Source organism: Brugia malayi, assembly GCF_000002995.4.
Source record: "Brugia malayi strain FR3 genome assembly, contig: Bm_v4_Chr1_scaffold_001, whole genome shotgun sequence".
NCBI lineage: Eukaryota > Metazoa > Nematoda > Chromadorea > Rhabditida > Onchocercidae > Brugia > Brugia malayi.
The window spans coordinates 1,664,029-1,681,833 of NW_025062475.1; the positions used below are offsets into that span (position 1 = coordinate 1,664,029).

The window sequence follows — 17,805 nt, forward strand, 5'->3', positions numbered from 1 at the left end:
CATGTCTTCCTATCACAAGCTAGAATGGATCACTGATAATGGTTGATGTGTTCAAAACTCGAAAGTTGTTGCATTCTCTTTTTTAAGGTACAACGACTCTCTCTGGTAGATAGGTGAGCGAGTTCACCATGAAGTAAAATCTTCTATCCTGAAGAGATTACCTGTTAGTACAGGTATAACAGGTATGCTTTTTGTTTATTGGAGGATAGTAATATCAATCATGTGATAAGCTTAATGAATGCTTAAGATATGAAGTGATAACATCAGTAGAAGGTTGCAGGTGCTATAATCAATGATTGAAGAATAGGTAGCACAATGCCTCTGTAGACACATCTGTTATCGTTTATAGAGTTTATCGAATGCTCCGTGTGTCTTTGCTATTGTCAACCTCTTTGTCAATTTTGACATTCAAGGAAAACTACCCGTGGTAAAGGCTTATATAGAAATTTAGTCAACATAACGTTCAATCCAAAGAGATGTGCAGTTTCTGTATGGCACAAAGTTATGAGTTTAAAGGAACTTCTGCATGGCAGTGAGGATGACATGGCCTGCAATGAGGTGAAATGACCTGCAATGAGGTGAAATGACCTGCAATGAGGTGAAATGACCTGCAATGAGGTGAAATGAACTACAATGTTGTTGACATGACCTGCAATGTTGTTGACATGACCAGCAATGAGGTGAAATGACCTGCAATGGTGGTGATATGACCTTCAATGGTGGTGACATGACTTGCAGTGAGGATGACATGACCTGCAATGGTGGTGACATGACCAGCAATGAGGTGAAATGACCTGCAATGAGGTGAAATGACCTGCAATGAGGTGAAATGACCTGCAATGAGGTGAAATGAACTACAATGTTGTTGACATGACCTGCAATGAGGTGAAATGACCTGCAATGAGGTGAAATGACCTGCAATGAGGTGAAATGACCTGCAATGAGGTGAAATGACCTGCAATGAGGTGAAATGAACTACAATGTTGTTGACATGACCTGCAATGTTGTTGACATGACCAGCAATGAGGTGAAATGACCTGCAATGAGGTGAAATGACCTGCAATGAGGTGAAATGACCTGCAATGAGGTGAAATGAACTACAATGTTGTTGACATGACCTGCAATGTTGTTGACATGACCAGCAATGAGGTGAAATGACCTGCAATGGTGGTGATATGACCTTCAATGGTGGTGACATGACTTGCAGTGAGGGTGAAATGACCTGCAATGGTGGTGACATGACCAGCAATGAGGTGAAATGACCTGCAATGGTGGTGACATGACCAGCAATGAGGTGAAATGACCTGCAATGGTGGTGATATGACCTTCAATGGTGGTGACATGACTTGCAGTGAGGGTGACATGACCTGCAATGGTGGTGACATGACCAGCAATGAGGTGAAATGACCTGCAATGGTGGTCAAATGACCTGCAATGGTGGTGATATGACCTGCAATGATGGTGACGTGACCTGCAATAAGGATGACATGATATGCAAAAACTAGTTCTCGGATAAGGTAATGTACGGTTTTGGCTTGAACCTTCACTCATCTAATATTAAACAGACTCCCATCCAAACGATCTCGAATATAATTATAAAAATATATAAAGTCTAATACGATCATACTTGGAAGAAATTATCATACAGAACTCAGACAATGTGTCACCATAGATGACTTGACCTTGCTAGTTACGTAGAGTTCTCTAAACTTTTCTCTTTGCTATTTTATGAGAACAAATATCACATCGACGGTGTTTCTGTTAGCTCTAAAACTACATTAACATTCAGATAGAAATGCTTCTTCAATTGTTTATAAAAATTTAATTTATTTTTTATCGATAATAAAAGAGCAAAGTAAATACTTTGATAGTTTCAGTAAGTCAAACTTTTCTCTTCAGAATAATGATAAATTACATCGATGATGGAAAGATTCTGATGAAAGTTTGCCTTTTTTGACAAATAATTCATAGCAAGAAATTTACTTTCAAATATTTAATTTGTTATTTTCAATTTCAGATTGGATTTCATTAAAGCTGAAATGCTTTGACAAATTTCATCTATTCAATAGCTTTAAAAAAAAACTTTCATCCAAAATAAAAATTATATTCAGTTCAATTTTCAGCTAATTATTGATTAAATGATGTGCTGATTGTACATACTGAAAAGAGATTAAAAGATTTAGCGAGTGCATCGGTTGACAATTAAGGATTTGTCTGTGTCATTTGAACTGATCGGATCTGATCGAATCATTTCTAAATAGTTCATCTATCATTTGTTCTAGATATTTTAAATTTTCTGCCAAATTACTTCAAGCAAAATAGCTTAAACAATAATCTTTTTAATAACAATTTCTGCATTTTTAGATTGTTTTCATTGAATTAGTCATTGATTTCTATTGTTTTTCTGTTTTTTTTTTTTTTTTTTTTTTTTTGTTAATTTTTTGTTAATTTTTTTTTTTTATTAAAAATGCTATTGAAGATTGCAAGATGCTATTTATATTATTAATAAATATAGCTTGAAAGTTAGCCTAAAAAAATTGTTAACTTTAAATTTCTTTACTGAAATATATCTATGTTAGCCTCGTTTAGGTTTAACTTAAAAATGTGAAAGTTAAATTTGCATTTATTTGATTTATTTGACATTCTGTATTTAGGTATCATTCAAATATGCTTCTCTGATGCAAGTTGTGATCTATTTTCTACTAAAAAATGCAATTTATGGTTGGTTGTAAAAAAACTGCTATCCCTATGATAGAACATCAAATTAATTTTTTATTTCAATTTAACAAATTTAGAGGCAATTCAATTTTTGATCAATTCAGATCAACTCTTCATTGGAACCTTTCAATTTTGAATTTGCTTGATGCATAACCAAGCGGCTCTATTCTTTGATCTATCTTCTTTATGATGATGAATTTCAATAAATGCAACAAATTGCTATTAGAGCTGAACAATGCTTAGAATATTCATTATTCACTGTATCAAGTATGATTTGCATATTTTGATTATCAATCTGAACACTTTGATAGCTATTTACTCGTAGCACTTTTCTTCTGTTCAATAATAGCAAAAGATGTCCGTTGATCGTAATCAGCCGACCGTGATAAGTATAAGTATTGATAAGATAATTTTTGAGTTATCACTGAATCATCAAATGTTTATCTCATTAGCTAATCAAGGTTAGCTAATCACTTTTTCTAGTTTCTTTCTGGGTTTTTGTCATATTTGACGTCATTTTTCATTAGCATTAGTGCTACTTTTCATCGGTTTGTAAAATGCAAATATTATCACTTTGCAGTGACTTTTTTTTTTTTTTTTTTTAAATGTAACACATTCATCTTTTATATCTGAAATTTATTTATTAAATTTGACACAGTTAAACGATAATAATAAAAATACTCAAATCGTACATTTGTTTTTGCATATTTCTTTGCAAAATTGATAGATTCCATCTGCAGTTGCTCTGCTAGGATATTTTCTCACTTTAAAAATAATGAGCCTAGCTCTCCGATCTTTCAGTTAAGGCTTATTTAGCTTTAAAGGCACTACCGTAAGTATATGCCACCTATAGCTTGGCTTACTTACGTCAAAAGAATTGCAAGCTCCATCCTTCATAATAAGAAGTTGTACGTCACAAAGAGATACAAATTTCAAAGTATTAACTTAAATTAATTAAATGTCTTCTGACGTATGATTACTTTGTGTTAAGCCTTCAGCATAAAGTTATATAAATTAACGATTTGACTTGTAATATTATCAAAATGATATTAAATCATTCATAGGAAGTCGTATCTGATCCTAGCATATACTTAGTGACAAACTGATGACAAATTTTGAATTTACAATGAGCAAAATAACTTTTTGGGGAAATTTTAAAGGCTTAAATCGAATTGCTTCTCATCCGTAATCTCAATTACTTTCAGGGTAAATCAGTTCAATGGTTTTTATTTTGCAAATCATTTCATATCATTGATTTGGAAAAAAGAAAGAATTGATGAGAAAGAAATTAACAGGTACATTCAGGTATATTATTTTGAATATTTTTCTATTAAAAAATAAACTAAGTGAGTGAAATTTGAAATATACAAAACTGTAATCTTAGATAGAAAATTATATGTTTATGAGAGAAAAAAAAAAAAAAAAGCGTAACTAAAGATTAGCATGTTACACTTCTTGAAATGCATTCTCGACAAAAAGATTACAAAAATTTCAAAAAAAAAAAAAATCATTTGAAGTTTTTTTTTTTAAGAAATGAGAATTTAACTTTTTTTTTTTTTTAGCAATAAAATTATCAATTCACATTAAATCGTTCATAGGAAATCATATCAATACTCAAAGAGAAATTGATGGTAACAAAATTATCTGCTGCTGTATTATCATAGCAGATAGTATCAGTGCACTTGATTGATTATTATCAAAATTATCACTTTTGTAATTTTAAGAGATATTCAAGATTGTAATCTTCAGAATATGAAATATTCATTTCATATTAATTAAATTGTTTATCATTTATTATAATACTTCAGATTTATGCGATCTATGAATGTCAATCTTCAAGTGAAAAAAAAAAAAAACAAAAAAAAAAAAAAAAAAAAAAAATTAAACTAAAATGCATATTTAAATAGCATTGAAACAGTAAATAGTACGACAATTTGTGGTCATTATATACTTAACGGTATGTGAATTCAATTTAAAAGTTTTGAAATAAATTTTTTTTTTTTGAAATTGAAATTAAAATTATTACTATTATTATTAATATATTATTAACATATTTTTTTTTTTTTTTAATATTACAATGAAAAAAATGAACTAATTAAAATAGTTCATGGCATTAAATTAATTTTTTTTTTTTTTTAATTTTGATGTTCAAATTGGTCGGTCTATTTGAAGCTGATAATATGGAATTTGTTTTGTTTTTTTTTTTTTTTTTTTTTTTTTCATGCATATAAAAGATTTATGAAGGATGCAATGAGAACAACAAATAAATAATTGTATGATTTCACTGTGTTTAATTATTATTTTTCATTCTTCTTTTATGCTATTACAATTTTAATTAAACTTATTATATTCTTATGTAAAGTTTTCATTTTTGAAATAAATTTCAAATTGTGCTCGAAATAAAAAAAAAAAAAGTTTTGCAGTTTTATTGCAGCATTTTGTTGAATAAAGTTATAACAACACTAGTAAATAAACCATTAACTTTATAATTTATGAAATCATAAGTAAATAATTTCCACTACAAATTAGTCATCGATTAATTTGCAATTGATATGTTTTACTTGAATAAACTTTTATTGTCCATAAAGTACTTTAATTCTTTTTTTTTCAGTAGCTTTAATTATCAAATTTCCATGTAGTTATTTGTCAATTAATAATATTTCTGCTAAAATTTATTAAATAACATAATTCTATTTAAAAGATTTCGAGAATTTCATTGCTTGATTGAGTTGAGTTAAATATGTTTGTTTACTTGAGTAAAATATAAACCACAAATATATGCATAAATTTTTTTTTTATGTTTTACTAGCTATAATTATGATTATGACATTTAAGTTTGGACATATCAACAGCTTTTGTCATGAAATTTTTTTTTTATTTTAGTCAAACTTATAATTTACAAATTTCTAAAATTTTCCAGTAACATTCATTAAAAGAGTAATCACTTATGTTATTAAGAAGACAAAATGATGTATGAGCAAAAAAAAATAGCAAACACTAAAGCTCAACGATGACATCATTCTAAATAGATGTCGTCAGAAAAAGGCAATAATTAATAATATGATAATAATAATAAGATGGTGATAATAACAACAGTAATAATTATAATTGATAATGATTATAATTAATAGTAATGATTTATAAAAATAATAATAATAATAATAGTAATAAAATATTAATAACAGTAATAATTAATAACAGAAACAATTTATAATAAAAATAATAAATAATTAAAATAATGATAATTAATAATAAAAACAATAAATAATAATTAATTAAAATAATAATAATTAATAATAAAAATAGTAAATAATAATTAATTAAAATAATGATAATTGATAATAAAAATAATAAACAATAATTAATTAAAATAATGATAATTAATAATAAAAATAATAAATAATAATTAATTAAAATAATGATAATTAATAATAACAATAACAATGATAGTGATAATAATAACAATTAATAACAATAATAATAATAATAATAGTTAATAACATGAATAATAATTAATAACAGTAATTCTGATTATTTTATTGATAGATTCTTAACAGAAGAAATATTTGAAATCTTTTATTAACATTCACATACACATAACGCATAAACAACGCAAATGTCTATTTCATGTTAATTTCCGGATAGAGATTCAGGTTCAGGAATGAGATAATCTATGGAACGATTTGTTATTTCGCAGTTATCACCTTAATTGGTATTTTTTTGTTGAAAACAATTACAGTCAAAAGCTCAAATGATGAATTCCACATGACAATCAATTAATTGTCTTCAATATGCTTTGAAATGTCTTTCCGTAAAAATGAAAAAAATTTCATTTCAGATTTTAAATTTTCTTTTTTTCTTTTTTTTTTTTTTTAGAGGATAATGGATCAGCTGAAAATGCTATCACTGAAAATCAGTGATAATATCACAGTTTGGCAAACTGAACAAAACAGATATGAATATTGTACTCAATAAATTTCACATCATTCAACTCTCACTACAAATTTGTAATAAAATTTTTGAAAATTTAAAAATTTAACTTATCACATTATCTAAGGATGAACAAAATTTATCACAAATGTCATAATGACATCATCTGTTTGTCACAATCAACAAAATAATCTAATTATAATTTCTTAAATAATTGTAAAATCTAGATAATTCCAGAAGTTGCATTTATTATGGAGTTGGAGAATACTATAAAATGAAAGGAAATTTTGAAAATGAAAAACACTGCATAAAGAATAAAAATGTATATTATTTAGCTAAGAAAAAATTTTAAATTAAACTTTAACATTTTGGTATTGAAATTTAATTCTTGCAAAAAGTTTTGAAATTTTATTCCATAATTCTTTTATCAAATAATTTTAAAACATTTTTCTCGTGCACAATTGGAAATGATTATATCATTGGACAATGATTATTATTATTATTATTATTATTATTATTACTATTATTCCGCTATGATTGATTGATTGATTTGGTTGATCTTCTCTAATATGCTTAGCAGAAATTATCGATATTTCTCAGTATCAGCTCAACAATTTTTGATCTATAAGAGAAAATGAATCTTTTATATTTTACGTATTAATGCATACTATTTTAACAGTATGAATGCTTTTTTTTTTTATTTAATCATTCATTTTAATCATTTAGTTTTAATTATTCATTAAAATGATATGAAATTTAACATTAAAAAAAGAAAGAAAAAAATATATTTTAATAATAATATGAATTGTTAAATTAGTCAAATTTATTTGCCATAATTGTAATTAAAGTAATCAACAATTTTTAAATATCATAAATTACTCAAAAAAAAAAAATTATTTTAGATATTTTTACCTGTAATAATGTTGATTTATCGTTATATTAACACACCTGCTGGAGAATTCAGGTCTGAAACAACATCTGAAATGTCTTTGAATTATTTAAGAGATCAAGCAAATTTCATATATCGTGAAGAACGAGCATTTTATCGTAAGCAATTTTTTTTTTTTTGTAGGATTAAAACAAATATTTGAATATTTCAAAATAAAATAGCTTATTCTTTTTGTTTTTTTTTTTTTTTTTTTTTTGTTAGCTTTTTTATATTTGTTTAAAATGAATGCAACATGTTTAATTTTAAATTTGAAATGCTGCTAAACTTAAGTTTTACTGCATTTTCATTCATTTTGCACTGATAAAATCTTAAAAAAAAAATCAAGAAATTTGAATGAATTGAACTTAATAATTAATTGATAATTAATAAAATCGTTAATTTTAATATAAAATATTCATTTTCTTTATGATACTATAAATTATTTATTTCAGGTAATCCAATACTCATGCAACTGTATGCAGATCGTGATAGATTTTGTTTTCCTACATCATCATTTGTATATTATTTTAATAATATAATTACTTTTTCACCGGAGAGATACAATGAAACACGTATACCGTTAAATACTACTTCCCGTTATCCTATCACGTTAACAACGGAAACGTTCTGTTACACGCGACCTATATCTTCTACGATTCAATTTACAATGCAACAATCTCAAAGTATAAGTAATACTGAATATGTTGAAGCAACATCTACGCCACTTTCATCACCATCACCTTCTTTATTTTTTACTCCACCTGATATGTCTCAGGTAAGTTATCAATAATCATATCTATTCATTATTATTGGGTTTCTTTTTGTTCTTTATAGTTGTAGCAATAGTTTGTTAATGAAGAAAAATTTATAAAATTAGTTGTAAAATTATCTTCTTTAATTTTTAAATTGATATCGTTAAATTATTATTCCTAAACTGTCGTGTATTTTTTTTTTTTTTTCAAGTCATTCAAAACATTCAAGAAGGAAGGGCATTTGTCCTGCTATGTTGTAATATCAGTAAACGTTATCACTCAAATGTTCTGTTAAGATGTTCAAATGAAAATCTTAGGAATATATCTCTAGAGGAATAGAAACAATAGCATATCTTAAGTTTACATAATTTATAATAGTGGAGAAATAGTTGACAGTTGACAGCTACAATTGACAGTCTTGAATGATCTCGTTGCTATTTTTTTTTTTCTGTTAAATACTTAGAATATATATCAAAAATTTCAATTTGATCTATTATATCTTATATTCTTATTTCATATTACATCCCAAACATACTATCATTTCATAATTTATTCTAGTATTTACAGCAAGAAGTGTAAACTAAAATAGATTGTGAAAAATTGATAGTGTGACATGGACAAATCAATGAATGACATCAATATGAAGGTAAAAATAAATGGTAAATAATACTGGTTCATTAAAGCAAAGGAAGCATTAAGTGATTAAACCGAGATGTATTGCTTAGCAAATGATTACTATTAAAAAAGAAAAAAAAAAAAATAGAATAGCTAAAAATAGATAGTAATAAAAAACATATGAAAATATTAATTTTAATTTTTTAAAATGTCATTACTGTAAAGTGAGCGCAAATATATAGGCGTTAGTATTACTTGATATTTTGTAAAAAAAAAAACAAAATATTCTAAGCAAATGTTTATGCATCACAATGAAAAAAATTGAATAGCGAAGTAATGTAAGTTCAAGAATATAAATTGTTTAGCATATTTTGCATATGTATTAGCTACAGTGAAATAGATAGATAATAATCATTTTCCTAAAAGGATAATACAATTGAGAGATTATTTACATTATCTTTACAAATTAAGTCTGGTATGAAATTTAATCACGAATTTCATCATGTGTAAAAATTATGATGACAAGATGTAATGGAACGTACATTTCAAAGAACAAGTAAACTGGGAAAACAATGATATGAGTTCAGATGGTATCAAATATCATGATGAGATTAATTAACTAGACAAAGATTTGAGTAACTGGTGAAGAATGTCGCTGAATTTTCGAGTATATTTGTATATCACATTCATTCACATAATGAAGAATCAGGTATTTCAGAATATCATCATACATCAGGCATAGATTCTATGATGGATATCAAAGTTGTTCAATAGTGAATGTATGATAGCGTCAAGTTTTTTTTTTTTTTTTTTTTTGGACAAATGTTATGTTGTTAGACAGACCACTAGGATATTTCAATTTATTCAGAAGAAAACGATCAAATTTTGTTTCATTGTAGATCTTTTATGAGAAAAATTGAATACAATCATACAAAGTAATCAGTATGCTTGGTTCACAAAATAGCAATATTATGGAATTTCAGGGAAGCGATTGAAGTAATATCTGCACAAGCTCATTCTTCGATATCAACAGTAACTGAAAATTTCCCTACCTGTGATTTCTATAAACCTATATGGAGAAAAATGAACAGTAAAATAGAAGAAGCGAACTTATTTGTATGATCAGAAGTATGGAGTCAACAGTAATCAATGAAAATTCATACAGTATTGCAACTAAATTTTGCAGTTTGAAAAGAATAAATAAATTTGTGGCACAAATCTCAAAGACAAGCACTTCAAGAAAGGTCAGCTCAAAAGCTTAAAAATCTATTTACCATACATAGAAGACACACTTTAAACAATACTTCGGGACATGTGTGGTAAAGCAAAAAATCTATATTAAATGTCTGAATTGAAATACAGGACACAGAAAATTTAATTCCAAATACACAAATAACATACCGAATTTCTAAGTAAAATGGAAGTTGAAAGCAGAATTCTAGCTTTGAATTAAATGTTCCAAAAAATCTGATTACAACAACTTTCATTTCTTCTTTAGTGTACTTAAACTTTTGGTGATTCGTGTGACAATCGCTCCACGTCATTGAAACGCACTGCCGTGCCTCCTCCAGCAGTTGGGATACACTCACCCTAAAAGGAAGAACTTCATTAATAAGTTTTCATTATTATTATTATGATTTGAAAACAATGATAGAGAATACCGAAACAAAAATTCTTTTTATTATTTAGAGGAATAATTAATATACATCTGGTAACAAATCGCTGAATCAGTAGAAATGTATTGAAATCAGTACTAAACAATAAATGAACAATCTCAGCGAATAAATTTCATGTTTCAAATTCTGAACCACTTGCTTTGTACTTGTAAATCTTTGAGACATTTGTTATCATTTATTATAACTTTTTACCTTTCAAGTCGCTATATTTTCAAAGGGAGGTTAAAAAAGAACACCTTAACAACTTGTGTAGTGAGACAACCCTCTTTATCAATCTCCTGATGTGTCAGCACATAATTAGAGCATTTTTTCAGTTCTTCCGCACTCAATTTATTTCTAGTTTTAGAAAATTTCGGCATTCGTGGCTGCAAGATCGTCCCTTCCGGAATACGATTTCGAGGTTGATGATCAATCACTCTACTGTTCGCACTTTTAGATCGTCTGTGAAATCGTGCATTGTAATAACCGGTGCGAGTTTTTGCTAAAGCCTAGAAACAGACCATTTGGTTATTCGACAGATTCTAGTAAATGTTATAAATATTTTATTTCAAATTTGCTCCATCTATTAAAATCATTTTTGTAATCCCAATCAAAACTTGCATTTTGATTCGCAGTTCGTGCTTCCCACTTCTGTCTTGCAAGTGCAACACGGTGAGGTGTCGACAATTCTTCATTTTGCACGATCTTAAAAATACAACTTACATAACATTATTACTTTAAATGGTGACAATGTTCTCAATTCGATTAGCTGATTATTCATCCATAGTAATTAGCATAAATCTTTTTCCTCACAAAATTTTTAGAAAAGAATTCCTCTACATATCCAATTAACAGATTTAATTTTAGAAAATCATTACAATCTGTCGCTAAAGTAATGCAATAAGAATTGTAATAAAAAGCTAACCGTGGCATCAACGACCAAATTATCACCATCTACTGTGGCCGCATTATGAATATTTTCAATGCTTTTGAAACGCCTAGTTGATGAAACAAGCGGTCTTTCACATATTTCACGTACCTTAAATTTCAACAACATATAAAACTGAAGATCGACACAAAATTTCAATCAGCACATCATTCCACTTCCTTGTAAAATCATTTACCTGGTGAAGTGTTTTTTCCTTTTTACGAAGCTGTTCCTGATACAATTTTTCACGTCGTCTATGTTCCTCCTCTTGATTTAACTTCTCGTTCTCTTCCGATTCACAACGATCCAAACGTTGACGTAAATTCAAGTTTTCATGCTACAAGTGAACAGTTTTTTTTTTTTTTCTTTTTATGCTGAAGCATTAATTCCAAAAAAAAAAATTAAGCAAAATGAGTTACCCGCATTTGTTTCATCTTATATGTCAATGTTGATAAAAGTCGTTCCGTTTCATCCCTCTCCGCTTCAAGTTGTTGAATACGCACTTCTTGTAAATCAACAGTACACAAGGCTCGTTGCAAGTGTTGCTCCATTTCAGCCGCTGTAGCATATAAGCATTTATCTCTGATATTTTTTTAAATTAAATTGCAAAAAAAAAAAAAAAACAAATTTTCTTAAGTGAATAAAAATATGGAGTTATCTAAGCAGCATATCAATAGCACTGACAACAGTATTGTTTAATACGACTGTAAATAAATCTGTTACAATGTCATCTCAGATTAAATCTTCTGAAAGAAAGAAAAGTAAGAAACAATTGAATGCATGTAAAGCACGGCAAGAAATTACCTCTACGTTCAAATACTGCATGCAAAGAACTATATTCCTGTGCACTGTGTTGATAATACTCGCGTAACCGAGCAATTGATTCTGCATCCTCTGGGCCGGAAACACTGAACGGTGGTGGTGATGGGAAGGATAACACTGGTTTTTTCTAAAGACAGAAGATGAAACACACATTTCGAAAACTTGCTATCAAATAATTTAGAAATAGAAATAATAACAATTAAGCTAACCGAGGCATGTATAGGTCCTAATTCGTTCAACCATTTTAGGAAATCACGACGACTAACTGGGAAACCGGATTCAGACGGTGGCATGATTTCGTTCCCTTCCAAAACTGCAATATCCTTCGATAGCTGTGCAAAATTTAACACACCCTAAAATGCAAACTGTAGAATAAACAAAGCAGATCTTGTAATCCGAAACTGAAATAGTTTTTAAAGTTATCGAAGACGATAACAATGTATAAAGCAAAAGAATAAGGTGTAGTAAGCTGCTTACCTGATTCTCATTGAAATCTTCCGGTTTTGGATTCAGACAAATGATCATGCGCACTTTTCCAGTTCCTTCGAAAAAATTTTTAAATAGATGTGTTATTTTCGATTCTCTGTACGAAATTGCAACTGCCTTATCACGCAACTGATTGTCTCTATAATCTTAATTTTTTTTTTTCCTCATCCGAAATATGCTCATAGTTCTGCTTTGGCTTCTTATTTTAGCCAAGATATGATTCTCAAACACTACTATTATCAATAGTATTACGATGAAAGTTTAATATTATGATATATTATCAAGGACTTCGTTGTTGAATTCATGCAAAAATTTTGGAATGTACATTCGGGTAGCTTTACCCACACAACTGAGTACAGTATTTAGATTTTCTAATATGCTTAAGACAATGAATATTTAAGTAATAACATCTTTCTGTAAAAGTTTGTCACTTACCGCAATTTCTCAAAGCACTGACGAAGAACTGAAAGTCCTTGATTTATTTTGCCGCTTTCAATAAGGCGTGCTCCTTCATTTCCTGTCCTTTTTGTTCGTTCTGACCCAGCCAGGTCAACTAGTGATAACTGGCTAACATGTATCTATGAAAAACATTTTATCTACTCCGATAACATTCAAGATGTCTTATATATATATATATAGGTTTCTATACTATATGAATTAAATACCTTAGTAGGATCCGTATCAGGATAACACGTATTTAGAAGACAAGGAGCCATTACCACACGAATGTTAAATATAGAGTGTGATCGACTACTCTGTTTATTCAATAACGTATCACCAACACGACGTCTTTCTTGTCCTGAAAAATGAGAATCAATATTATCAAAATTATTCATCGTTCAATGCGATACATCTTTAGCTATTAACACCATTAAATTTCGGGCAAGTTGACAGAATTAGATGAAGTACAGAATTATATACTAATAATAAATTTTTGTAATATACTACCAAAAAACCTTTTTACTTAATTCACAGAATGATAAAATTATCTACAAATTAAATGTAAAGGTAAGAAGCAAGAGAAAAAATGAGAAAAAGTTTCGGAAGATTATGCTTTTTGAACTTTGATTTTGCTTAAATGTCACAATTCTACTAGCAACAAAAAGTGTTTCGAAGCGAAGAATTGAATTCGATTGAGAGATCTGTATATTAGGTTGAACAATGGCTTACATATGCAGCATAAAAATATGCAAATATATGATCTAATTAAAACCATTTACCTCGGTAAAACTGTTCTAATGCTTCATCACTTGAATCCACTTCAACTTCAGTTGTATTACCCACGTAAAACATGTTATTGGCACCCAGTTTGATATCCTTACCAGACAGTGTCCTAGAAACTGATGATTTGAAATTTATCAATAATTGATAAGCCAAAAAGAAAAAAACAATACCTAGTCAAGTTGTGATGAGCGACTTCATTTTCATATCTATACATAAAACGTTTCTTTCTTTTCTCCCTTTCAGTATAGTAAATGATAAGGACAATAGAAGTTCATCCTTCCTCAATTGTCAGTGACACACTATAAAAAATTAAAGCAAAATTTACCTAGTACCATCTGCTTTGAGTAGCGGTTCTTCAAGAAGATCGTAACAAACTTCATTATAAATTTCAATATATGAAACGAATACTGCACAAGCCAAATCTGGATTAGCACCGCTAACCTAAATCTTTCTTATATGATTTGAACAAAAAGCATATCGGAATATTTTAGAGATATTATCAGGATAATAACACTAAAACCATCTTTTGACTAAAACATATCTTTTTTTAAAGATCATTGTTTAAAAATCGTTGATGTAATAGAATTAGAAACTTCGTCAAAAGAGTGTTGTATGAAATCAAAAATCACCCTTCGACGTTCAACATAGCGATTTGCTAATTCAATTCCATTATCGGAATGTTCGAGTTCTAAGCGTCGTCGTGCAAGTGCTGATTCAAACTCATCACGCACATTAAAACCATTACGCCCATCTGGTTTGAAAACACATTTATCTACGCGGTTGATCAAAGAATTGAATATGACATCGAGAGTACGTGGAAGAATTCCAATCGACTCTTCCTATAAAAGCTACTTTGAAACATTTCAATGAGCAGTTAGATTTCTAAACACTGAAATGAAAAGAAACCGATGTTTTTCAAGGAGCTAATCGACGAACATTTGAAACACCATTGAAGTTAAGTACAGCACTAAGATATCAGAGCTCAACATGTGCTAATCTCATAGTAACATAAGAAATAATACAGTAAGAATTTGGTTTTTATACTGGAATGAAAAGTTAAAGCAATCACTTCAGTATTTCCGGTCATTGTGTAAGTTTTACCACTTCCAGTTACTCCATAAGTGAAAAGTAGTGAATTCTTTCCGCGGATCAGATTTTCGATCAAATCCAAAGCAGTACGTTCAAACACGACCCGCTGACTATCACTGTCGTCAAAGACATATGAAAATTCGTAAGTAGCTTCCAACTGCAAATTATTTGGCTAAAGTTCATGTGATGCATCTAAATACTTGTGAACAGAAAGCAGCTAGATAGCTATCGAACTACAACTTACTGTGCAAACAAAAGTTTGATTAAAAAATCAGTTTTGCTGCTACAGATTAAGAAAAACGTCAACAGCCTAGACACATAATACAGCTCAGAACATAGAAACCCACATATCATATTCCTTTCATTTTAACAACAGCTGGTCTAATTAAAAACAGAGATTAGGAAAAAGAAAATCTTTTTGTTACCGGCACACCGTTCCTGGACTGTATAGAAGCAGGTTGAACAAATCGAACATGCTCATCATCGATTGGTATCACGCAAGGATCATTTCCTTTATATGGACATAAACGACAAACTACTTCCACATTTTCTTTATGATCCGTCCGTTTACCTCCTCGCCGTGAAGGTGTTCCAGGACGTCTAAAATATTTAACCAATTGCTTTTAATAAACAAATAACTCATGAGAAGACTTCCTCTTCTTACACATTTCTAGTTTCTCCTCCCTACCAAATAAACTTTTCCGAAAACAACCCATCTCGAAGAATTTCAAATACATATACCTACGAAAACCTACCCTACCTTTTTTTAAAACTTCTTTAGTTGAAGTGAAATTAAAATATGCATCTTCAATAAATAAATCAAGAAAACATACTTCCGTGAATTCACCATTCAGTCTAAGAACTTTCGGCAAATTGTTAGAATGTTTTTACTGAAAAAATACCTAAAAAGAGGTATAACTGAATAATACTTGTCCATTATTAATAAAGACAAAAAATCTCAGATCCAATTACTTTATTATTCCATTATTCCTCATAAATTTTATTCTACTATTCCATGTTTGCATTTCACATCTCACAATTATGCAATAATTTTTCATTGCAAATGATGATATAATAGCCTGATCATTATCGAATATTAAAAAAGTCTTTAACCGATAACAATAACATATTCTCTCGCATCACACCAATCATCACGATAGTCATATGAGGATTATTCGTTTAAAAAGATATAAGTACAGAAGCTATCATTAATACCTATACATATATGACTACTTCTTTTGCTTTTCATGTAAAAGCAAACGAAGAAAAAGCCAAGGCGTACGTGGGATACATCACGTAAAACCTCACGTATCCATCTCTCTCCCTTTCTGTTTCCACGCAAATTAAACAAATCACCGTATCATATAAATTTGAATCTCATCTTCTAGCGCTTAATATCGTAATCGTTCGATTACAAATCAGAATTTCGTTGCGAAACCAATCAAAGGGTTAATTAGTATGAATTAAACTAAACGAACAGATGGATGGATGGCGATTATTTGTTTGTTTACTTGGCAGAATTGATGTTTTTTTTTTTTTTTTTCTTTCTTCATTTATATAAATTTCAGGAAATCCCGGGATTTCCTGAAATAATTTTTTCTTTTTATTTCTCTTTTTACAATTTTGTTTGAAAGTATATTCTGAAATAATTGCTAAAAAAATTAGATTATAAGAAAAATGATTTATCTAAACCAAAAATTAAATATATTGAAATGAAAGATAGCAATTATCTCATATTGTCACATAATTTTTGATATTTTGTAATTTTACATTTTGTAAGATTTCGAAAAAAAAAAAAAGTAACCAATAAATTTTGATTTGAATTTGTTACAATAATTCAATGATAGACAAATGCTTCAAGTATTGCATTCTCTATGAAAAGATATTTTGAAAAAAAAACTTAAAATTTTTCAAATTTTTGAAAAAAATCAAAAAAAAAGTTTCCAAACAAAATTTGCAATTATATTTATTACATATTGCTAAAAAAAAAAACAAATATTATCAATTGTTTTTTAGATTTATTTTCATTTTCATTTTCTTTTTTCATAAATTAAACGCAATGAAATAATTAAAAAATTTTTTACATTTCTAAAAATAATTATTTAATATTCAATTATTTCAAATATTTCATTTTATATAATCATTTCCTTAATGTATGTGCAATATTTGCGTATTCATCAAAATTTTTGACTTCTATAAGAAATGCACAAAAAATTTAATTATTACTTTTGATTAGATAATTTTGATAAATCATTTTTTTTTTTTTGTTTTCATTTGAAAACAACATAAATTATATAAATGAAATTTCAATTTGGAATGAATTATTGAAAAAGTGCACCTATCATTGGATATTAAATTCCTAGTGGATTAATCCAAAATTGCAATTATATTTCAGTTCTCAGTTAAACATTTTACAATACTCTTAGAGAAAGAACAGATTGAATTGATTAAATTAATATTTGAATATGTAAAGTAATCAAAATTCAATTGTACGATTTTATTGATAAAACTGTGAAATAATGTTTAAATGATACATTTAAATGAAACTTATTTTGACATGCATATAAATTGCTGCTTTCTAAAAAAATTACAATTCATCCAATTGAAATTTGATATCTTATTTTCATTTTTTTTTTTACAAAATATTGTTTTAATTCT

At 28.2% G+C, this 17,805-nt stretch overlaps 2 protein-coding genes and 1 non-coding gene across 3 annotated transcripts; 1 reads left to right on the plus strand and 2 right to left on the minus strand.

Moving 5' to 3' along the window:
* Positions 1 to 395: 395 nt before the first annotated feature.
* Positions 396 to 1,385, minus strand: Bm17329 (Uncharacterized protein; the record flags this gene model as incomplete). The annotated part of the gene is made up of 4 exons (XM_043076235.1): positions 396 to 608; positions 691 to 794; positions 1,078 to 1,222; positions 1,305 to 1,385. The coding sequence occupies 4 exons, from the start codon at positions 1,383 to 1,385 to the stop codon at positions 396 to 398; spliced, it is 543 nt and encodes a 180-aa protein (XP_042932169.1).
* Positions 1,386 to 8,857: 7,472 nt separating this feature from the next.
* Positions 8,858 to 8,940, plus strand: Bma-mir-5854. Its single transcript, XR_006228205.1, has one exon. It is a non-coding gene; the product is annotated as a pre-microRNA Bma-mir-5854 (primary transcript).
* Positions 8,941 to 10,446: 1,506 nt separating this feature from the next.
* On the minus strand, positions 10,447 to 15,997 carry Bma-zen-4 (Kinesin motor domain containing protein; the record flags this gene model as incomplete). Its single annotated transcript, XM_043076236.1, has 17 exons — positions 10,447 to 10,533; positions 10,856 to 11,107; positions 11,220 to 11,303; positions 11,524 to 11,637; positions 11,723 to 11,863; positions 11,946 to 12,085; positions 12,331 to 12,475; positions 12,558 to 12,701; positions 12,826 to 12,973; positions 13,270 to 13,412; positions 13,500 to 13,633; positions 14,055 to 14,167; positions 14,384 to 14,499; positions 14,688 to 14,897; positions 15,128 to 15,304; positions 15,573 to 15,747; positions 15,981 to 15,997. The coding sequence occupies 17 exons, from the start codon at positions 15,995 to 15,997 to the stop codon at positions 10,447 to 10,449; spliced, it is 2,340 nt and encodes a 779-aa protein (XP_042932170.1).
* Positions 15,998 to 17,805: the final 1,808 nt, after the last annotated feature.